Source organism: Lepus europaeus, chromosome 21 (assembly GCF_033115175.1).
Source record: "Lepus europaeus isolate LE1 chromosome 21, mLepTim1.pri, whole genome shotgun sequence".
NCBI lineage: Eukaryota > Metazoa > Chordata > Mammalia > Lagomorpha > Leporidae > Lepus > Lepus europaeus.
This window is the reverse complement of record NC_084847.1, coordinates 20,047-43,888: the sequence shown is the minus strand read 5'-3', so window position 1 is coordinate 43,888 and position 23,842 is coordinate 20,047. Positions and strand designations below refer to the sequence as shown.

Below are 23,842 nucleotides of genomic sequence, written 5' to 3'. Positions count from 1 at the left end.
TGGCTGCGTGGTGGCACCCGGCTGTCTGACGCGCTCCTCGGCTGTGTCCTGGCCCAGGTATTCCATGTGGGCCCTGCCCTTCTGCCAGCCCAGCCCCTGTCTAGTCAGGGCTTGTCGAGCGAGGAGCCACCCTAGTCCTTGTCCGCTGACCATCTCGCCCTCGGGTTGAGCCTGTTGCGGTGGACGCCCCATTCTGCACAGATGTGGGCGTCCCTCCTCTGCTGGGGCCCGAGTCAGCTCTGGGCTGGGAAGGACCTGCTGTGCCTGAGCTTGCTGGGTCCTGGTGCTGTCTGCGTGTGCGTGTGGGCTGTCTGTCTTGAGGCTGCTTCCCCATCCCCACCTTTCCCATAGCTGCTGCAAGAGAGGGGACCGCTCAGCACAGTCCGTCATGCAGTGGCTGCCTGGGCCAGGCCGCAGGCTCTGGGCTGGCGAGGATGAGGTCTTCCTGATCGGAGGTCTGAGTGGGAGTCCATCCTGTGGGTACCGTGGCTAGCAGCTGGGGTTGGGTGGGGGAGGAGCCATGCCTGTTGCAGGCTCCTTGGAGGTGAGTGCACTGTGGCCTCATGCATGTCTGCTTGTCTCTCCTGCTTATCACTCATCAGGCTTGTATAAGCAGACTGACCCTGCTTCCTGCTTGGGGGATATCGCTGTACCATCTGGAGCTGCAAATGGGGTGATAGGGCCGCAGCAGCTCCCTGCACCCAGGCACTTCCTGACACCCAGACCTTTGACCCCGCCCAGCCTCTGGCTCCCCAGGGATCTCAGGGCCAGGGCCGGCACTTCAGCGCTGAGAGCTTTGCTCTGGTGGGGACTCTGCTTTGCAGGGGTGTGATGGAGAGAGTTTAGGAGGTGCCAGCCATGACACAGACACCCAGTGGTGTCCTCAGCGTGTTCCTGGGGCAGATCTCTGGGATGCGGCTGTTTCAGGCGGCAAAGACGGTGGAGGGTAGCCGTGTCCCGGGCGAGGCTTGCTTCTCAGCTTCCCTGTCTGTGAGCCCCGCATGGCTCTTGTGAGAACTGAAGTAGGAAAGGTGTGTGGGTGTAACACCAGAGACCCCAGGACCGATCACCTGTGGCTCCCCCAGGCCTGGCCCTCCTGCAGACGGGCGGGCAAAGGCTGCCATCTCCAGAGAGGAGCCTCGCAGGCAGCCGAGGAGAGGTGGCTGCTCACTGAGTTCAGGACCCGTCGGGAGCCTCGCAGGCAGCCGAGGAGAGGTGGCTGCTCACTGAGTTCAGGACCTGTCGGGAGACCCCAGTCTGCACCTCACCCACTGCAGTCAGGTACAGTGGCCTTTCTGAGCTTTGGTGTTTGAAATTGTTCATGTATTTATTATTTTTCTATTTTATTTGGGAGGGTGGGGAGAAGGGGAGAGAGTGAGGGGGAGAGAGAGAGAGAATCTCTTATCTGCTTTTTTACTTTCCAAATGCTCTCGACAGCCGGTGCTGGGCCAGGCCAAAGCCAGGAGCCTGGAGCTCAGTCAGAGTCTCCTGCTTGGATGCTTGCTGCCTCTCACGGTGCACATAAGCAGGAAGCTGGTGGGGATGCAGGGCTGGGCCTTGACTCCAGCCAGCATGCTAGGACATGTGGACATCCCAAATGATGTCTTTTTTATTTTTTGAAAGATGTGTTTATTTATTTGAAAGTCAGAGTTACAGAGAGGCAGAGGCAGAGACAGAGAGAGGTCTTCCATCCATTGGTTCACTCCCCAATTGGCCACAACGGCTGGAGCTGCGCCAATTCGAAGCCAGGAGCCCAGAGCGTCTTCCAGGTCTCCCACGTGGGTTCAGGGGCCCAAGGACTTGGGCCATCTTCTGCTGCTTTCCCAGGCCATAGCAGAGAGCTGAATCAGAGGTGGAGCAGCCGAGACTCGAACCGGCACCCATAAGGAATGCCAGCACTGCAGGCGCGGCTTTACCAGCTACACCATGGTGCCGGCCCCCCTAATGGTGTCTTAACTGCCGTGCCAAGCACCTGCTCCGACAGTGCCCAGGTGCCTGTCTCTCACAGGACGCAGTGAGGGTACAGGTTGTGACCCATTCACCCAGAGTGCTCCAGAGGGCAGTCTGAGGGGGTGGGCCTCATGGGGAGCGCCCTGCCCAGAGAGGGGTGCCTAGCCCAGGCCTGTCCCCACCCTGATCCTTAGCTCAGTCCCTTGCAGGTTGGAGCCTGATGAGCAAGGCCCTGAGACGCCATGGGCACCTGGCTTCTCATCTGCACCTGCGTGTGTGTCTGTGCCTGCTTGGAGGTCTCTGTCTCAGAGGCAGGAGGAGGTGAGGGCGGGCACCCCAGTGTATGCGCATGGGGTGGGGTGGGAAAACAGGGCTCAGCCTGGATCTCAGTCCCACTGACCCCGGGGCCCCTCACGGACCCTCCCGATGCCTCTCTGGGCCTGCCCTGCCTGCTTGCCAAGGCCCTGACGTCATCTGTGGTGACTGTCTTGTTAGGGTGTGCACGGTCAGACCCTCCCCGACCCACCCCCGGGCTCAGCCCGTATGCCCCCACCGTGGGCTCCCAGCGGTCACTGACCCCGGGGCCGAGGGTTGCAGCCTTCACCTGCCTCAACAACAACATCCTGAGGATCGACTGCCGCGGCTCTGGCCCGGAGCTGGACCAAGGCTGCGGCCCCTGGCTCCTGTTTACCAGGTGAGGGAGGAGGCCAGGGCTGCCTTCGGGGGGCCGGGAGTGGCGTGGCAGCCCCTTGGTGCTGACGTCAGCCCTCTCAGCAACCAGGTGCCGGGCAGCAAGCACCGGTGTGTGTTTCGGGGCAGTGCGTGCACCGTGCTGCTGCCACCCACGGAGGTGCTGGTGCCGTCTGACAACTTCACCATCACTCTGCACTACTGCGTGTCTGGGAAGGAGCAGGTCCGCCTGGTGGACCGGCAGTACCTGCCCCGGAGAAACGGTGAGCAGCGTGGCCACAGGCCTCGTGGCCTTCTCAGGCCCGCCCTGGCCCAGGGAGCATTCTGAGTGCCAGCCAGGCAAGGCCCAGGGCCGGGGTGAGCTGGGGGTGGGGCGCCTGCGTGGCTGTGTGGTTGGTGCAGAGGTGGGGTTTTGGCACAGGACGAACATGCAGGGCGTCCAGTCAGGGCAGGGACAGGGATCAGAGCCTTGACTGCAACCCTCGGGGATAGCAGGGAGGCTCCCCTGTGCCACACGGTCGTGAAGGAAGGGAGGCGAGATGTAAGAGGCCCTGTCCAGCTGCTGTCCGTGAGGCGTCTCTGGAGCAGACTGCTCTGAGGCCTCTGGCTTGAGAGGGCCTCGACCGTCCTGAGGCGTGACAGCGGTACGCCCTGAGCCATGGGTTCCGCATCACAAGGCCTCCCTCTGTTCCAGTGAAGCTGGACCCGCCCTCTGACCTGCAGAGCAACATCAGCTCTGGCTCCTGTGTCCTGACCTGGAGCATCAGCCTTGCGCTGGAGCCACTGACCACACTTCTCAGCTACGAGCTGGCTTTCAAGAGGCAGGAAGAGGCCTGGGAGGTAACTCTGGCTGTCTTCCCCTGGGGCCTTCTGTCCTGGGAGCAGCAGCCCAGGGTAGGCTTCCTGTCCCTCACAGGAGAGTGCCGACGTGGCGCGATGAGGAGGGAGATCAGAGCCAGGTGTGTGTGTGTGCACTGGTGTGTCTGCGTGCACAGGCATGTGCTCTGCATGTGCACACACAACGCTTCTGTGGGTCTGTGTGAGTGTGGCTGTGTGGCTGTGTCTGTGTGTGAAGGAATGTGAGTGTGAATGCATGTGAGTGTGTCTATGTGCGCCCGTGTGTTAGATCTCAAGGGCTGGTGGGCCTAGCACCACCCTCAGCACCTGCTAACTGCCTCCAACCCACAGGGGGCCCAGCACAAGGACCGCATTGTTGGGGTGACCAGGATCACCCTTGAAGCCATTGAGTTGGACCCCAGCTCCACCTACGAGGCCAGGCTGCGGGTGCAGATGGCCACGCTGGAGGACGACACGGAGGAGGAGCGCTACGAGGGCCAATGGAGCGAGTGGAGCCAGCCGGTGTGCTTCCGCCCTCCCCAGAGACGGGGTGGGTGCTGTCCTCCAGAGTCTGTCCAGGCCCCCTCTCTGCCTATCCCACCCTTGCCAAACCCCCTCCCTGGGGCAGTCCTGCCCAGCTACCCCATCACCTGAGGTCAGAGATGTGCACAGAGGAAGCCAATGCCCTGGGTTTCCCGAGGGCCTTTGTGTAGAGGGCATGTGGTCCAGGGCTGCCTGGAGGCCAGACATGACCTTAGTCACCTGGGTGGGGGCTGGACTGATCACGTCCACAGCTGTGCTTATCCTCGGATGATTGACAGATGAGGACAGGGAGGCCTGGCTGCGACTCAACCCAGGTATCCCAGCAGGCAAGCCACAGACTTCCCACTGTGGCCCAGTGCAGTAACAGGGACTCTTGCTGTGGGGGTCTGGAGACAATATCCTGGCAAGGAGGCTGCTCACAGCCCTGAGCCCTTCTGCCCACAGGTTCCCTGATCCCACCCTGGGGACAGCTGGACAGCACCCTTGTTGCTGTGTCCATCTTTATCCTCCTCAGTGGCCTCATCTACCTTCTGTTTAAGCTGTCACCCAGGTAAGTAGGTAGTGTGTGTATGTGTGCTCATGTGTGTGTGTGTGTGGTGAGTCGGACATCAAGGGTCACTCCACCCCACCTCTCACTGGCTGATCCTGGATTAGGTAGGGTTTTCAAGTCTCTGGGTCAGTGGTGAGGGGTTCCCACATCACTGGAGAAGAGAGGGGAAGCGGTTCTGTGGCAAGGCCTGAAGATGGCATTGGATTGGCCCTGTCCAGCTAAGGTGTGACTCAGTATCCTGTCTCTGGGGAACTGGCCGGCTTGCTCATTTGTTCACACGTTCTATGAAAATGCAGTTTTGTGTTCTAGTGTGCACAGACCCCTGTTCTCAGCCCCAATGGATGCCTCAGAGAATCAGACAAGGGTCCCCTGGGGTAAGCCATCAAGTCTCATGAGCGTGTGTCAAGTTACCAGGGGCACAGGGCCCCTGTCCTGAGTGGGTCCTGGAGAAGACTGGCCAGGGTTGAGTGTAACAGAGCACAAGAGGCCGTGGACAGATAGGGAGAGGGGATGGGAGAAGGGGTGCTTGGTGGGGCCAGGCCTGGGAGCCAAGGAGGGCCCTGGGAGCATTACCCTTGGGAGTAGCCCCTACTTGGGTCCCCATTGGTTCTGCCTCCCTCTGGCCTCAGGGTAAAGAGAAGTTTCCATCAGGATGTGCCCACCCCAGCTGTGTTCTTCCAGCCCCTCTACAGTGTGCACAACGGGAACTTCCAGGTATGTGTGGGCCCCGCTGCAGGTGTGGGGTGCAGGTGTGGCTCAGAGGTCTGGCCTGCCCAGGATGCACGCTTGGGGGAAGGTTGGGGGCAAGCGTGGGAGCCTTTCTCAGAGCTTTGGGCCTTTATGTGTGTATACGTATTTACATTTATAGTGGCTTCCAATTTCACACACTGTCTCAACAAAGAAAATTAGCTGCTTCTTTCCTTGCTGATTTCTTTCTTGTTCTCCTGTCTCTGGTCCCGTTGTTATTTCCAGGACTCTGCTCTGCTCTGCTTTGCCATCCAGGGAAGTGCTTGCTGCAAGGTGCAAACGCTGGGGATGGTCTTGTCCTTTCTCCTCTTCCTTCTCTTCATTTTTTTTTAAAGATTTATTTATGTATTTGAAAGGCAGAGTTACAGAGAGGTAGAAGGAGAGAGAGAGAGAGAGAGAGAGAGAGAGAGAGAGAGAGAGAGATCTTCTATCTGCTGGTTCACTCCCCAAATGGCCACAATGGCTGGAGCCCCGTTGATCCAAAGCCAGGAGCCAGGAGCCAGGAGCTGCTGCTGCTGCTGCTGCTGCTTTTTTTTTTTTTTTTTTTTTTGCAGAGAGACAGAGAGAGTTATAGACAGTGAGAGGGAGAGACAGAGAGAAAGTCTTCCTTCCGTTGGTTCACCCCCGAAATGGCCGCTATGGCTGGCGCACTGTGCCGATCCAAAACCAGAAGCCAGGTACTTCCCAGGAGCTTCTGAGTCTCCCATGTGGGTGCAGGGGCCCAAGGACCTGGACCATGTTGTACTGCTTTTCCAGACCATAGCAGGGAGTTGGATTGGAAGTAGAGCTGCTGGGACTCAAACTGGCGCCCATATGGGATGCCGGCACTGCAGATGGCCTGCTACACCACAGGGCCGGCCCCTTGTCCCTTCTTACCTCCTCCCTGTCCTCCTCCAAGTGCGTCTGTGAGAAGGGCCTCTGGGTTGTGCTGCCCTTGGGACTCTGGCTGGCTCCTGGACTCCTGCTGTCCTGGCCCCTGCATGGCCCTTGGTCCCTTCTGCCTCCCCCCAGGCAGTTCTCTGGCATCAAGGCCCACGAGTAGACTCTGCATTTCCCCTGTACAGGGCCTGTTGGACTCCCACAGGCCACACAGAGTCATTGGAATGCAGTGGGAGATGTCAGACCGTGTGCACCAAGCACTGAGACGAAGGCTCCACTGGGCACTCTCCGCTCTGCCTTCTCAGGTTCCTCACCGAGGACAAAGGAAAGGAATTTGCCTGGACATTTCCCCAGGATCTGGGCCACGCTGACCCTACTCTTCCCCAGGATTCCCTGCACCCTGTGCGGGAAGGGATGTCTCCTTCCACTGTGTTTCCAGAAAATCCTGTCTCTCTTAATGCCTAGGTTTCAAGACTTTGTCCAACAAAGGCAACGTGGAGCTTAAAACTGAGGATTGGTCCATAGTGCAGGGCAGCTGAGCCAAGGCTGAGCAGGGCGAGACTGTGAGTGGCCTCTGGCCTGTGTCACTCAGCTGCAGGAACCTGGGCTTCTCTACAGAGTTGTGGCACTTGCCAGGGCTCATTCAGACCTTCATGGCTGGCCTGCTGTGCACTGGCTTTCCCAGGAGCCGTGCAGGGAGGAGGGGTGGGGTACCGGGAGCGTCTGTGCACTGGCTTTCCCAGGAGCAGTGCAGGGAGGAAGGGTGGGGTACTGGGAGCGTCTGGTGGAGGCTCCTGGTCCCACTGAGCAACCAGTCTCCTTTCAGGGGAAGGGCCTCTCAGAAGTGTCCAGGGCTGCTGGCCTTAGCCCAGTCCTTTGACAGGTGTCTGTGCTGACTGTAGGGTTTAGGGTGGGGATGACTAGGTCTGCATGTGCTGGTAGGGTTTGCTCTGTCCTTGGCACTGGCCATGATTTGCACTCTGCCTCTGGATCCTGTGAGTATCAGGCCCTAGCCGGGGGAGCAGTGAGGGGCTTGAAAGGACTCAGGTCCCATAGGGAAGACAGAATGTTCCAGCACAGGCCTTGATTGGCCTCTGGGCATGGCTGTCAGGAGAGCTTCCTGCAGGGGGAGGGAGGCTGGGCCTGCTGAGCAGGAGGCCCCTGCTCCCACTTGTGTGTACCCCAGAGCCCTTTCCTTCTCCTGTGCTCTGTTCCAGACCTGGACAGGAGCCCACAGACCAGGCCTGCAGCTGAGCCCGGATGGTGTCCACATGCTACAAGGAGCCTCTGAGTCCAATGACTGGGAGACCATCACTCCGCTCACATACAGCCCGATGCACCCATGGGAGTCTGTGGGCCTGCAGAGGAAGGAAGGCACTGGCACAGGCCTCCCAGGGGCCCCAGGCTCAGAGGAGGTGCCGCCAGCAGGGTGTGTGGAGTGGAAGGCACAGCCACCTGTGTATCTGCCACAGGAGGACTGGGCCCCTATGGCCCCCACTGGGCTGGCTGCCCCAGGCCCAGAGGACAGAAGCAAGTACTGCGTTTTGGGCTGCTCTGGGGGTTGCTATCCCACAGCCCTCCCAGGAAACACACAGAGCTCTGAGCCTGTTCCAGCTGTGGCCCGTGGCCTTTCCTGTGACCCCTGGGGTTCAGATCCCCAGCTAGGAGATACCTGTGTGGCAGTTGGTCAGAATGAGGGGCAAGACCAGGGCACAGGGACAGCAGGAGCACCCTTGGGACATTGTGCTCCCTGCTTTCTTTGGGAGGCCGTGGGTCAGCCCTGAAAGTTATGGAGTCCGGACTGCCAGCTGCATCCTGTCTTTGTTGATGGAAATGGCTTAGGTCTCTGGAGCTGACCCCTGATCTGCACTGGGTCTCCTGAGGAGGGCACCTGTGCTGTGTCAGAGGCCCTGTCTGGATGGAGGCAGCAGCTGCTCCTCACCTCTGCCCAGCTCCTGTGGGGAGGGCCTCCCCCCTCAGCATCTTGACAACCGCCCTCCCTCCCCCTCCCCCTTCTGGCCTTGCACCTGGCCTCTCTGATAAGACAGGTGTGCCCCCCTAGCCTGTTCTGTCCTCACCCCTGGGTGGGCCAGCCCGGAGTCTGTGAAATCAGTGAGATGCCCCACAGGTGGAGCTGCTTCTCTCTGCCTTCCTGAGGCACCTTTCCTGCCAACACTGTAAGGGGCATTGTGGCTGCTCCGATGGCTGGGAGGGGCTGGCCCTGATTTCCTGGGCTCTGGGGACAGCAGGATGGAGGCTCAGTGACCAGCCCCAGGGAAGCCGACCCCTCAGGACGCTGAGACAGGATACAGCTGACAGTCCGGACTCCATAACTTTCAGTGCTGACCCATGGCCTCCCAAAGAAAGCAGGGAGCACAACGCCCCATAGGTGCTCCTGCTGTCCCTGTGCCAGTGCTCCTGGGCTGTCAGAGCTGCAGGTCCCCACCTGGCAGCAGCAGTGGCCTGGGAGGTGGCCACTCCAGGAAGTGGTCTGGGTGAGCGGTGGATGGAGGAGCATGCACTCGTTGTTTTCCTAGGGCTACTGTTGTCAAGTACCACAAACTGGGATCTCAGACCACAGAGCTGTCATCTCACCGCTGTGTAGCAGGGAAGTGGGGAGGGCAGCTGTTGGCAGTGCTGGGCTCCCTCTGAAGGCGCTGGGCAAGCACTGTCCTGGTCACCATCTTGTTTCGTGGCTGTGACAGCAGACACAAGCTTCACAAGGCATCTTCCTGGTTCCCTTTTTTCTTTTTTTTTTATTTTTATTTTTTGACAGGCAGAGTGGACAGTGAGAGAGAGAGAGAGACAGAGAAAGGTCTTCCTTTGCCGTTAGTTCACCCTCCAATGGCCACCACGGCCGGCGCGCTGAGGCCAGCGCATCGCGCTGATCCGAAGCCAGGAGCCAGGTGCTTCTCCTGGTCTCCCATGCGGGTGCAGGGCCCAAGTACTTGGGCCATCCTCCACTGCACTCCCTGGCCACAGCAGAGAGCTGGACTGGAAGAGGAGCAACTGGGACAGAATCCGGTGCCCCGACCGGGACTAGAACCCGGTGTGCCGGCGCTGCAGGCAGAGGGTTAGCCTATTGAGCTGCGGTGCCGGCCGGTTCCCTCTTTTTCTAAGGACACAATAGCAGTGGGTTAAGACTGACCCTCATGACCTCATCTTGGCTCGATCATCTGCAAAGACCCTATTTCCACTCGAGAATGAGGTCACCCTCACAGGTACTGGGGCTGAGGATTTCACCCTATGAATTTTGGGGACACCATTCAATGCAGGACAGCAACCTTTTCTTTGCTTGTGACTCCACCTCCCTGATGGCCCCAGGTACTTGGTTCTTCCTGGGTGCCCCAGGCAGAGCCCATGAGAACCTGACTCTTGACCTTGGAGGTGACACTCGGGTCATCTGCCTGGCGAGGGCTGGGTTGAGACTGTTCTGAAGTTCTGAAGGCGGTAAAGTGGAGGCTGCTCTCTTTTCAGGCAATGAGCCTCCTGGGTGCTCCCACATTCCCTGAGGCCTGGGTAGGGGATTGCTTACAGCCCCTGGCCCCCAGAGGCCAGAGCCCCATCTGGCTCAGGTCAGCATCCCTCCTGCTCTACATGTCTGCAAAGCCCCTGCGGTTTTGTGGTGAGCCTCAGTGGAGCCGGATCCTGGACTGTGGGGATGAGGGAGGCCCCAGAGAGTGGGAGGGCTGTGGGCGGAAGTGAGGTGGAGACATCCTCAGCTCTACCCAAGTATAAAAATACCAGCATGAATCCACTTCCTGGGGCCGGCCTCTGGGCAGCCCCGGGCTGGTGTATTTGTAACTGTCTGTGTGGCTTCACATGGGACCCGGGCCACCTGCACAGCCAGGACAGCTCTCCTGTGAGGCCTGAACATATGTTCATTTCCCCTGAGCACCTGGGTATGTGGCTCTGAATGTGCACCATCACCTTCCTGCCTGTACATGTGACTAAGCCACACCTGGCAGAGCAGCTGTGAGTTCACTTGAACGAGACACCTGGGTATGGCAGTGCTCCAGCAGTGCTGGTTTCCCCTCACCTGGATGGGACATCCCTTGGAAACCCTGTGCCAGTGTCTGGGTTACAGCAGGGCTAGAGCCAAAGACCCTGTAAACTGCAAGGAGGCCTCATGGTCACTGGGCATCTGTGAGGGCCTCAGGGCGATGCTGACCTTGATCTTAAATACGAAGTGGCCACTGGGTGCTGGCGTTGTAGCTCAGTGGGTTAAGCTGCCACCTGTGACGCCAACATCCCATAAGAGTGCTGGTTTGAGTCCTGGCTGCTCCACTTCCAATCCAGTTTCCTGCTAACGTGCCTGGGAAAGCAGTAGGGGATGGCTCAAGTCCTGGGGCCCCTGCTTTTCAAATAAATAAGTGAATAAATATTAAACGTGAATACCAGGCTGAGGGAACACTGTGGGAGGAGGACTTACCCTGATGAGTGAACCCTGGGGACTATAGGTTTTTCCTTTTTTTTTTTTTAGGTAAAATTCATAAAATATAACATTTTTTTAGCTCAGTGATATTTTGGTACATACACAATGTTGTGCAGCCATCTGCTTAGTTCAAAAGCATTTTCATCACCCAAAAGAGACCCCTACCATTAAGCAGTCACTCCTCATTCTCCCCTCCCTCTGACCCCCTCCCCAGTCAGCTTTCTGTCTCTGGTCTCCGGGTGTTTTGTGTGGATGGATCTGGGCAGTGCGTGACTCTTGCGGCCACCTTGTCTCCCCTGTCTCCTGCACCCTACATCGCGTGTCAGCCCCTCAGTCCTGATTTCCCATTGCGTGGATGTTATTCCAGGGGACACATTCACCACGACTCATTTGTCCATGTGTCTGTTGAAGGCCGTTTGTGTTCTTTCCACCTTTCTGTTCTTGAGGTTTATGCTCATGTGAACATTTGTGTACACGTTTCTGCTGGTTTTCAGTTCTTTTTGTGTTTTGGAATGAGATTGTGGTAATTCTGTTTGGCTTTTCATACAACTCCCAAACTGTCGTCCACAGTGACTGCACCATCTTACGCTTCCATTAGTGGTGTTCCATCTTGGGATGTGCATTATTATGAAGGTGGGATTGGGAGCAGAGCTGAGACTCGAAGCCAGACACCCATAGGGGTTAGGGTGTCCCATGTGGCATCTTAACATCCAGGCCGAAGGTGCATCCCCTTGCTGTGGTTACCTTTTCCTAAGAGCTAGTGATCTTGAGCATGTTTGTGCATCTTCTTTGGAGAACAGTCTGTAAGTCCTCTGCCCCATTTTAAATTGCACTGTCTTTTTATTGTTGGGTTCTAAGTGTTTAAAAATATATATTCTAGTACTAGCCCTTTATGAAATACTTGATTTGCAAATATTTTCTTCCATTCTGTTGGTTTTTTTTACACTTTCTTGGTATTGTCTTTTTTAAGATTTTATTTATCTGAGAGTTAGAGGGAGAGACAGGGGAGAGAGAGACAGAAATCTTCCATTCACTGGTGCACTTCCCGAATGGCCTCAACAGCTGGGGTTGGCCAGGCCAAAGCCAGATACTGGAACTCCACCCAGGTCTCCTGTGTGGGCGGCAGGAGTCCAAATGCTTGAGCCTTTCCAGATGCATTAGCGTGGAGCTGAATCAGAAGTGGAGCAGCCTGGGCTTGAACCTGTGCTCAGATGGGATGTCAGTATTGCAGGCTGCGGCTTAACCAGTGGCACCACAATGCTGGACCCTTGACATTGCCCTTTGATGCACAAAAGTATTTTTTTTTTATTTTGGACAGGCAGAGTGGACAGTGAGAGAGAGACAGAGAGAAAGGTCTTCCTTTTGCCGTTGGTTCACCCTCCAATGGCCGCCGCGGTAGCGCACTGCAGCCGGCGCACCGCGCTGATCCGATGGCAGGAGCCAGGTGCTTATCCTGGTCTCCCATGGGGTGCAGGGCCCAAGCACTTGGGCCATCCTCCACTGCACTCCCTGGCCACAGCAGAGAGCTGGCCTGGAAGAGGGGCAACCGGGACAGGATCGGTGCCCCGACCGGGACTAGAACCCGGTGTGCCGGCGCCGCAAGGCGGAGGATTAGCCTAGTGAGCCGCGGCGCCGGCCTCAAAAGTATTTTTTAAAATAAAGATTTATTTATTGAAAGACAGCAAGAGAAGGGTGGAGGGAGGGAGGGAGGGAGGGAGGGAGAGAGAGAGAGAGAGAGAGAGGGGAAGAGAGCTCTTCCATCCGCTGATTCATCCCCAGATGGCTGCTACAGGTTGGGGCTGGGCCAGGCCAAAGCCAGGACCCTAGAACTTTGGCCAAGATCTGCTGCCTCCAAAGCACATTATCAGGAAGCTGGATCAGGAGTGCAAAGTAGCTGGAACCTGGACCAGGCTCTGACATAGGCTGTAAGTGTCCCAAATGGTGGCTTCACCCACTATGCCATGATGCTTGCCCCACAAAACATTTTTATATAAAACTTATAAAAGATTTATTTATTTATTTGAAAGACAGAGTGCAGAAAGAGAGCGAGCGCGCGAGAGAATCTTCCATCCATACATGGCTGCAGCAGCCAGGTCTGGGCCAGGCAGAACCAGGAGCCTGAACTGCATTCAGGTCTCCCACTTGGGTGGTAGTAGCCCGAGCATGTGGACCACTGTCTGTTCCCTCCCCAGGCTCACTAGCAGGAAGTTGGGTTGGACTTGGAGCAGCTGGGATTTGAACAAGCACTCCCAAATGGGATACGAGCATTGGAGGCAGCAGCTTTACCTGCTGTGATACAATGCAGGCCCCAGAGTTTGTAACTTTGATGAACTCCAGTTTATCTCTTTTTTATTTTGTTTCTGGTGCTTTGGATACCATTCCAAAAAAAAAAAATCCTTTCAAAATCTAGTGCTGCTAAATACATGAAAAGCTGCTCAACATTGTTCAGTCCTTAGATAATTGAAAATCCAAGCACAGTGAGATACCAAATCATTCACATTAGAATGGCAAGCACCATGAAAGTGGAAACTGAGAAGAAGGCAGGATAGGTGAGTCCAGATGCTTGCCCTGTTTCCCTAACAATGGGTCAGGAGCACATGTTCACCTAGTGATGTGTTGGCCTGCGCAGGGTTTGGGCCACTTGTGTCCAGCTCACAAGCCCTTGCTGCCCTGTTCACTTGATGCTTCATGGATCAATCACAGAAGAGCTAACCAGTCAGGAAGAGCAAAGTCACTACCATGCAAACAGAATAGTTTGTATTTTTGTAAGGTATACTGGCCTTCATTTGAAATCTCTGGAAACTTTGCAATCTTGTATCTAAGAGTACCTATTTTCTCCAACAATTTTGTTAACAGATACTTGTCCATTTCAATGTTGTATAAAATTAGTTGAGCCTGATCTCTGTGGAGATCAGATAGTCTACCCATGCCTAATTTAGGAGTGGACTGAAGACATAAAAGCTCTTCTCTCTTCATAACTGTGAATTTGCACAGTTAAGCAATGTCTTTAAATTGTCTGTCTTTCCACGCCTCACTGCCTACACTGTGTCTGATTGCCCAGTAAGCCCAGGTATAAACACGTTCTTGTTAACAGTGTGTGGGCTGTGGAAGCACCAGGTCATCATGTGATGTCTGATGAAGGAATAATTCAGAACTGGCACGTTCCTGAAAAATTAAAAACACGTAATCTCCAACTTTACTCACAGTTCTGCCCTGCTTTGAGAAATGCAGTTGGTTTCATTAGTGTATCCTTTTAACTATCGTATAAAAATAAAAAGCTCCTGACATTTGTACCTAGGTTACATAAACTTGTATTTTTGCATTATTAATATGAAATGTCAATCAGTGGATATGTTAGTAAGTCCTTATATCTGAAAATTTATAAAAGCTTGTGACTGTTTAGAAAAGTGGAATCCAGTGTTGGTGAGTATGTGGGAAATAAAAATTCATGGGATTTGCCTGTGAGAATGAGAAAAGATAACGTAATGGTGATGGGTCCCACAACCATGTGAGTGTACCTAATGCCACTGAACTGTACACACACAGAGAGTTAGAATGGTGCAGCTTATATTATGTACATTTTATCCCAATTAAGAGAATAAAATAGGGACTGGCATTGTGGCATAGCTGGTAAAGCCACGGCCTACGGCCTGTGATGCTGGTATTCCATACATGCTCCGGTTTGAGTCTTGCCTGTTCCGCTTCTGATCCATTTCTCTGCTGAAGCACCTGGGGAGGCAGCAGAAGATGGCCCAACTGCTCGGGCTCCTACCACCCATGTGGGAGACCCAGAAGAAGCTCCCGGCTCCTGGTTTCAGTCTCACCCAGCTCTGGCCATTGTGGCCATTTGGGGAGTGAATCAGCAGATGGAAAAACTCTCTCTTTGTCTTCCTCTCTCTCTGTCACTCTGCTTTTCAGGTAAAATAGAATAAATTTTAAAAATTAAAATGAAATATCATGTTCTACTAAAATAAAATAATTAAAATGATCAAATGTTATGTTTATTTTATTACCCCCTCCCCCCAAGGTCTTTCTCAGATCTGATCCTGAAATCGTCCCATATGTGAGAAAAGAAGACCCTTCTCTTCTGAAGTGAGAAATGGCCATCCTGTTCACACTGGGGCCACACAGCCCAGCTTTGCCACAAACACCCACATGATCTTACCACCCAGAGGGAGTCCTCTCCCACCTGACCCACTTATGCTCCCTCCACTGCCCCACTGCCCTATTTCCTTGTACAACTTAGTCCCCACCCCTCCAAACTACTGTCTGTGCCAGGTCTGTTTACTGTCTCTATAATCTTTCCTTTTCCATGATGTCATTTATATGGGACTGTACAGAGTACAGCTTCTTCAGACTTCCCTCCTTTCTTCCTTTTTTTTTTTTTTAAAGATGTACTTATTTATTGAAAGGCAGAGAGAGAGAGAGAGAGAGAGAGAGAATCATCCATCAGCTGGTTCACTCCCCAAATGGCTGCAACAGCCAGGGCTGGTCCAAGCTAAAGCCAGGAGCTAGGAACTCCATCTAGGTCTCTTATGTGGGTGGCAGAGGCCCAAGCACGTGGGCCATCTGCTTTCCCGGGCACATAATCAGGGAGTTGGATCAGAAGTGAAGCAGCCAAGTCTTGAATCAGTCTTCTAATATGGCATTCTGTGTTGCAGGCAGCAGCTTAGCCCACTGTGCCACAATGCCAGCCTGTACTGGCTTACGTCACTCAGTAACACGCATATTAGATTCACTGTGTCTTTGCAGACATTCGTTGCTCCTGCTGGACAGTGTGACACTGCAGGGATGCACTCTGGTTTGTTTCTCATTCTGCTACTGAAGGTCATCCTGATCCTTTAGCATTTGATCCTTATGAGGACAGCTTCTGTATACAGTTGTATGTTCAGTTTCTGTTTGTGGTATGTAAGGTTTCTTTTTCTAAAAATTTACTTATTTTTTTGAAAGACACACACACAGAGATAGATCAAGAGAGATCTCACCTACTGGTTCCTTCCCCAAATGCCCACAACAGTCAGGACTGGCCAGGGCCAGTCTGAAGCCAGGAGGCAGCAGAACCCAATCCAGGTCTCCCATGTGAGTGACAGGGACCCAAGTACTTAAGCCATCACCTGCGGATTCCCTAGGTGTGATTTAGTAGGAAGCTGGAATCAGGAGTGGAGCTGGGATTCAGATCCTAGGCACTCTGATACGGGATGGGGGTGCCCCAAGTGGCATCTTAGCTGCTATGCCAGACAATGGCTTGATAGGTAAGTTCTTTAACTTTGTAAGTCTTATGTTGTCTATTCTAGATTTAGAAAGCTTGCAGTACCTTTTCTGGGAAGTTGGTTGGGATTCCACAAAATCTACAGAACAAATTGGAATTGCCATCTAACAATAAGGAGTACACTGCTCCGGGACAAAGAAATGCCCATTACAATGTCTTCCAAAGTCTCTCAACTGCGTTCAAAGGTTTCTGAGTGTACAGATTGTGTGAGGTTGATTCTTAAGGACCCCAGTGTTGGGGTGCTAGTGTGAGTGCTGTTGTTTATTTCAAATTCCAGCCTGTCCTCTGGTGCTGCCACACAGGAAATCACTGACTTTTGTCCGCTGGTTATCTACTTTGCTTCTTGCTATCTCCCTCTGTTTTGGTCTGTGATCTGCTGCTGTAACTGAATACCTGAGGCTGGTAATTTATAAAGAGAAACTTCTGGAGGCTGGGAGGCCCAAGGTACAGGGGTGACGTCTGGGGACTCTGCAGCGTCCGAGGCTGCCCGGGCCAGGGGGCCAGCGAGGGGCTCTGCCTCGCGACCTGAGCCACCCCGACGCCCTCAGGAGGCGCCCCTCTGCGCACCTTCACACGGCTTTGGGGACTACGTTTCCGACACAGGGACCCCGGGGCGGCACACTGCAGCCATGGCCCTGGCATCCCCATCAAGGCTCGCGACGGCGGGTCCGTTCCAGTGTGAATGTCCGGGCTCGCCGGGAGGGGGCGCACTTTCCCGTGGCCGTGCCGCGCCCTGCCTGCTGTGCGGGCCTGTGGCCGGCAGGGGGCGTGCGGGGCCGCTGCTGGGCGTGGCCGGGGACGCTGGGGGCCACTTTGTCTTCTCGCTGCGGGGAGACTGCCCCGGCCTTCGGACGGCCTGAGGAAAGGTGAGGCGGCAGCGGGTCTGTGCTGTCCTTGGGGCGCCGGCCCGGTCCTGGGTCTCCTCACAGGCGGAGTCGTCGTGCCCACCCGACCCTGACGAGTGGTGTCCGAGGCGCAGAGGCGCCGCGACGCTCCCCTGCCGCCCCTGCCGAGCGCCGGCGCAGGCCCGGTGCTGGCCCCGGCTTGGGAGACCCGGATGCGGCTCCTGGTTCTGGCCTCGGCCGGGGAGACCCGGATGCGGCTCCTGGTTCTGGCCTCGGCCGGGGAGACCCGGATGCGGCTCTTGGATCTGGCCCCGGCCTGAGAGACCCGGATGCGGCTCCTGGGCTCTGGCCCCGGCCTGGGAGACCCGGATGCGGCTCCTGGGCTCTGGCCCCGGCCTGGGAGACCCGGATGCGGCTCCTGGTTCTGGCCTCGGCCTGGGAGACCCGGATGCGGCTCCTGGATCTGGCCCCGGCCTGGGAGACCCGGATGCGGCTCCTGGTTCTGGCCTCGGCCTGAGAGACCCGGATGCGGCTCCTGGTTCTGGCCCCGGCCTGGGAGACCCGGATGCGGCTCCCGGGATCTGGCCCCGGCCTGGGAGACCCGGATGCGGCTCCTGGTTCTGGCCTCGGCCTGGGAGACCCGGATGCGGCTCCTGGTTCTGGCCTCGGCCTGGGAGACCCGGATGCGGCTCCTGGTTCTGGCCTCGGCCTGGCCTGCCCTGGCTGTTGAGGGCATCTGGGGAGTGAAGCAGCCGATGGAAGATCTCTATCTCTGTCGCTCTTTCTTTCAAACAAACAAATCCTTAGGGGTGCAAAGCCCCAGGAAAAGTCGCTGTGTAAGGCTGGGTTATGCCCGGAGGAGCCGCGAGTCCTGTGAGGTCGCCGCGCGGCGGGAGCGGCTCCTGCTGGTGCCGGCCGTGTCTGGTCAGCCGCCCTGGGGATAGCCCGGGAGTGCCCTGCAGAAAGTCGCCCTCTTGTTTTCCGTGCTTGACCTTTGAACAGCCGAGCTCAGTTTGTGGGAGGCCACTGCGCCCCAGCCCGGAGCCCCTGTGGCCCTGGGGGCTCCGCCCGCCGCAGCCCCAGGCGCCGTTCCAAGCTTTTCTATGCTAGTGCTTCTTTCTTTTTTTTCCAAAAAGATTTTTTGGAAAGAGTCACGGAGAGAGGGCTCTTCCATCACTGGTTCACTCCCAAATGGCCACGGTGGCCAAGGCTGTGCCAGGCTGCAGCCGGGATGCAGGACTTCTCCCAGGTCTCCGCGTGGCTGCAGGGGCCCCAGCACTCGGGCCGTCCTCTGCCACTTTCCCAGGGCGTCAGCAGGGATCTGGGTTGGAAGTGGAGCCACCGGACCCGAACCAGCACCACGTGGAATGCAGTGGGCGGCTTTACCCTCTCAGGCACATGGCCCCTCTTTCTATTTTAAGGGTTCATTTTGCTTATGTGTGTTTTTACTGGTAAATTGTGTATTTCTCTAGATTTCCAGTTTAATGCTGTAGGTTTCTGTCATTTGATGTTTAATTGCTTCCATTTTAAAATAAATCATTAATCCTATTTATTTTTACTAATTTTTCACCAACAGTATCTTTTTTAAAGATTTGTTTATTTATTTGAAAGTCAGAGTTAAAGGCAGAGAGAGAGAGAGAGAGAGAGAGAGGTCTTACATTTGCTAGTTCTCTCCCCAAATGGCTGCAATGGTCAGAGCTGGGCTGATCTGAAGCCAGGAGCCAGGAAGAATCCTGGTCTCCCACGTGGGTGAGGGGCCCAAGGACTTGGACCATCTTCCACTGCTTTCCCAGGCACATTAGTAGGGAGCTGGATTGGAAGTGGAGCAGCCGGGCAGCTTTACGTGCTACAGCACAGCACCGCCCCATCAACAGTATCTTAAAAGCATATGTCTTAGTTTATCTTGGGATTGTCATAATTGACACTTTTAAATGAGTTAGTTAATAAGATGCCTTTGGTAGGACTCAGTTGTCATTGATGCTACTAGAAATTATCTACTCATATATTTGCACACATACATACAAACATACACAGCAGAACCTCTTCCAAATTTGGATGATATTGTTCCAAGAAAAATTTCTGAATCATTTTCATTTATTTAACCATTTCTTTGAAAGGCAGAGTTACAGAGAGGCAGAAGCAGCCGGGACTTGGCCCAGTGCCCATATGGAATGCCAGCACTGCAGGCTGCGGCTTTACACACAGTGCTGGTTCCTTGAATCATTTTTTTAAAGATACTGTTTTTGTTTATTTGAGGGTAGAGTTAAAGTCAGAGAGAGGGAGAGACAGAGAAAGGTCTCCCATCTGCTGTGTCACTCCCCAAAATGGCCACAATGGCCGCAAGCTGGGCCTATCAGAGGCCAGGAGCCAGGAGCTTCTTCCTGGTCTCCCATGCGGGTGCAGGAGCCCAAGGACTTGGGCCATCTTCTGCTGCTTTCCCAAGCCACAGCAGAGATCCAGATTGGGAGAGAAGCATCCAGGACACGAACCGGCGCCCATATGGGATGCCAGCTCTACAGATGGCGGCTTTCCCTGCTACACCAAAGCACCAGCCCCTGTGAATCAGTTTTAAAAGCTGGAACCAGGATGATGGTATTTTTAATGCCAACAATTAATATTGCTTGTTGCCTAAAACCATTTATAAGTACGTATACTTTAACCATGTATTAAAAAGTTATTATATTTGAATTAATGGAAGCAGAACTTTGCCATATAGAGATTGTGAGCTGAACAAAGTGCACACAATCATTTTGAGAAAGAGACATGATGGCTTCTACCTGCTATGTGTCTGGCCAGGAGTGTTTTATGTCAGTATCACATGTTTCTAATTTATTAATAATTTTCTAAGGTATTATATTCATTTTTCTTAATTTTTCAAGAGAGTCAATAAAACTTCTGTTGTTATGACAGTGTAGTTTATGTGATGATATGGCACATCGACTCCTGATGGGCTTCATAATCCAGTGTTGGAAGAGCATTTTGATTTATTTGCATTTCAAGTCTAACATGTTCTAAGAGCATTAAAAATTAATTTTCTATTTTTTTACACAAAATAAAGCACAGATAATTTTTGGAAAAATCATTTATTTGATAGAGAAAGACAAGAGAAGTTTCCCATCTTCTGTTTCACTCCCCAGATGCCTGCAGCAACTGGAACTGGGATGGACCAAAGCCAGGAGGCAGGAACTCAATCCAGGTCTTCCATGTACATTGCAGGAACCCAGTAAGTGGAGCCATCACTGTTACCTCAGGATGCACATTAGGAGGAAGTTGGAGTAAGGAGCCAGAGCCGGATACTGAACCCAAGGGCTCTGATATGGGATGTGGGCGTCTTAACCACAAGGTCCAATGCCTTCCCTGCAGATCCTTTTATTAACATTAGTGTCATGATTAGCCATGGTGACCATGTAATTACAGGTTCAGCTTGGACTTCCAAAAATTCTTTATGATCTCTAAACACCCATTCCCATAAAACATAATTCCCATAAAACGTAGTTCCCAGAAAGTATCTACTGCCCTCTCTGTTTCTCTAGTTTTGATTACTTTAAAAAAACACACACACATTGTATTTATGTATTTGAGAGGTAGAGTTACAGACTGTGAGAGGGAAACAGACAGAAAGCTCTTCCCACGTGGGTGCAGGGGCCCAAGCGCTTGGGCAATCTTCTACCACTTTCCCAGGCTATAGCAGAGAGCTGGATCAGAAAAGGAGCAGCTGGGACTAGAACCAGCACCCGTATGGGATGCTGGCACTGCAGGCGGAGGATTAACCTGCTGTGCCACAGCGCTGCCCCCTTGATTGATCACTTTCTGAAAAGTATCATTGAGGAAATTGATTCTTTTATTTTAAAATCTTGTTTTAGAAAGCAACATAATGAAACATTGAGTCATTGTGGCCATACCTTCTATTCACATTCTTCTTTTGTTTGAATTTTTTTTTTCTCAAGTACCTATTACTGATAAGAGATATGAATGGAAACAAAATATTAGAATAAGTGATCTAGCCACAATGAATCAATTTATCATTGTTACCTTTCTTCTTATGAGGTTACCTTTTTTAAAATGTCCAGGGGCTGGAGGCGGTGCTGTGGTGCAGCAGGTTAAAGCCCTGGCCTGAAGCGCTAGCATCCCATATGGATGCCAGTTCTAGTCCCTGCTGCTCGACTTCTGATCCAACTCTCTGCTTTGGCCTGGGAAAGCAGTAGAAGATGGCCCAAGTCCTTGGGCAGCTGCACCCGCATGGGAGACCTGAAGGAAGCTCCTGGCTCCTGGCTTCAGATTGGTGCAGTTCCGGCTGCTCCAGCCATCTGGAGAGTGAACCAGCAGATGGAAGACCTCTCTCTCTCTCTCTCTCTCTCTCTCTCTCTCTGTCTCTACCTCTCTCTGTAACTCTGTCTTTCAAATTTAAAAAAATGTCCAGGGGTTACATAGCAGGTAAAGCCACCACCTGTGAAGCTGGCATCCCATGGATGCCAGTTTGTGTCCTGGCTGCTCCATGTTCGATCCAGTTCCCTACTGATGTGCCTGGGAAAGCAGGGAAGGGTGGTCCATGTCCTTGGGCCCATGCTACGCTTGTGGGGGACCTGAAGGAAGTCTCTGGCTTCTGGCTTTGGCCTGGCCCAGTGCTGGCCATTGTGACCATCTTGGGAGTGAGCCAGCAGATGGAAGATATCTCTTTCTTTCTCCCTCTGTCTCTAACTCTGCCTTTCAAATAAATGAATACACATTAAAAAAAAAAAAAGAACGAAAATGTGCAACCATGAATTGAAATTAAATCTCTAAATTGTGAATTTTTGGCTCATTTCTAAGATGAACAACATTTTAGGGAGCAAATCAAGAGTGTAACCATAGCATAAAAAATATGATAAATAGATTTACAGATGTGTTATAACTTGAACATACAACATGTAAAAAAGCATTTATCAGAAACTTTACATTAGCCGTCATTATTTAATTTGGGGTCATAAGTGCTGTTATTAAAAATCAGACCTTTTAGGGGCTGGTGCTGTGGTACAGCAGGTTAAAGCCCCGGCTTGCAGCACTGGCATCCCATATGGGCATTGGTTTGAGTCATGATTGTTCCACTTCTGATCCAGTTCCCTGCTAATGGGTGTGGGAAAGCAGCAGAGGGCGGCTCAAGTCCTTGGGCCCCTGGGCCCACATAGGGGACCCAGAAGAAGTTCCTGATTCCTGACTTCGGATCAGCTCAGCTGCAGCTGTTGCAGACATTTAGGGAGTGAACCAGCAGATGGAAGACCTTTCTCTGTGTGAGTGTGTGTGTGTGTGTGTCTCGGCATCTCTCAGTAACTCTTTCAAATAAATAAAAATTAATCTTTAAAAATTATTTAAAAAAGAACTTTTCTGGGAGTGGTGGCAAGGTTGTGATGCGGTGGGTTAAGCTGCGTCCTGCGATGCCAGCTCCCCATATTGGAGTACCAGGTCGGAGTGTCCTGTGGCTCTGCTTCTGACCCAGCTCCCTGCTGATGCTCCTGGGTAGGCAGCAGCAGATTACCCAAGTCCTTGGGCCCCTGCCATCCATGTGAGAGACCAGGACAGAGTTCCATGCTCCGGACTTTAGGCCCTGGATGTTGTGGAGAGATGAAAGATATCTTACTTTCTCTGTCTCTCCCTCTCTGCTCCCTGCTAATGGCCTGGCAATGTAGCGGAAGGTGGCATAAGTGCTTGGGTCCCTGCAATCAGGTGGGAGACCTGGAGGAAGCTCCTGACTTTGGATTGGTGCAGTTCTGGCTGGTGTGGCCATTTAGCGAATGAGCCAGCTAATGGAAGACCTCTCTCTCTGTGTGTCTCTTCCTCTCTCTGTCTGTAATCTGCCTCTAAAATAAGTCTTTTTTTTTTTTGAAAAAAGATTTTTTTTTAATTTATTTGAGAGGTAGAGTTATAGACAGTGAGAGGGAGAGACAGAGAGAAAGGTCCTCCTTCCATTGGTTCACTCCCCAAATGGCTGCAATGGCTGGAGCTGTGCTGATCTGAAGCCAGGAGCCAGGTGCTTCCTCCTGGTCTCCCATGTGGGTGCAGGGGCCCAAGGACTTGGGCCATCTTCCACTGGTTTCCCAGGCCATAGCAGAGAGCTGGACTGGAAGAGGGGAGCCGGGACTGGAACCGGCACCCACATGGGATGCCAGCGCTGCAGGCAGAGGATTAACTTACCGTACCATGGTGCTGGCCCCTCAAATCTTTAAAAAAAACAACAAAACTTATATCTAGCAGCTGACTGTGCTTTTTGCATCTTGACTCTCATAACTGACAATACAAGGAAATACTTGTGAATTCTACATTTGCACATCTAATTGCAAATATTTCTATGTGGAGTTGTCTATATATTAAGCTGAATGAGAGTTGATATTGATGTCTGCAATCAATGGACCCTGATTCAGTATGACACGGACCGTTCCAGCCTTCCTCACTTGCTCATCTGTAGCTTTTCCCTCCAGCATTGAGAAGCCTGGCTCTTACCATCTGCCATTTATTTAATTCATTAGTCTATTATGAATATTGAATCATTGTCATTCTTCCAGATTGCATAATATGAAATGTGTACACACCAACACAGACACATGAGGGTACTTCAGAAGGTTCATAAAAGGTAGAGTTCAGGGGCTGGTGCTGTGGTGCAGTAGTTTATGCCTCTACCTGTGGCGCCAGCATCCCATGTGGGTGCCAGTTTGAGTCCCGGCTACTCCACTTTCGATCCAGCTCTCTGCTAATAGTCTGTAAAAGCTGCACCCATATGACAGACCCATAGGAAGATCCTGGCTTCTGACTTCAGATTGGCACAGCTCCAGCTTTGTAGCCATTTTGGGAGTGAACCAGTGGATGGAAGACCTCTCTTTGTCTCTCCTCTCTGTCTGTAATTCTGCTTCTCAAATAATCTTTAAAAAAGTAGAGTTAAATGATAAGTTTACTTTTTAAAAAGATTTATGTATTTGAAGGCAGAGTGACAGGTTGGGAGGCAGGGAGGGAGGGAGGGGAAGAAAGAGGCAGGCAGAGGAACAGTGACTTCTTATTTGAGGTCTTATCAGAGACCCCACACAGCCACAACTGCCAGGTCTGGTCCAGGCTGAAGCTAGAAGCCAAGA

At 53.2% G+C, this 23,842-nt stretch overlaps 1 protein-coding gene across 1 annotated transcript; it reads left to right on the top strand.

Moving 5' to 3' along the window:
• Window positions 1-858: 858 nt before the first annotated feature.
• On the top strand, window positions 859-16,760 carry LOC133751031 (interleukin-9 receptor-like). Its single transcript, XM_062180910.1, is given in 11 exon segments — window positions 859-946; window positions 2,160-2,190; window positions 2,192-2,289; window positions 2,548-2,644; window positions 2,725-2,903; window positions 3,335-3,480; window positions 3,829-4,027; window positions 4,465-4,570; window positions 5,200-5,284; window positions 7,414-7,878; window positions 16,449-16,760. Coding segments are annotated over 11 exon segments (1,806 nt in total).
• The last annotated feature ends 7,082 nt before the right edge of the window (window positions 16,761-23,842 follow it).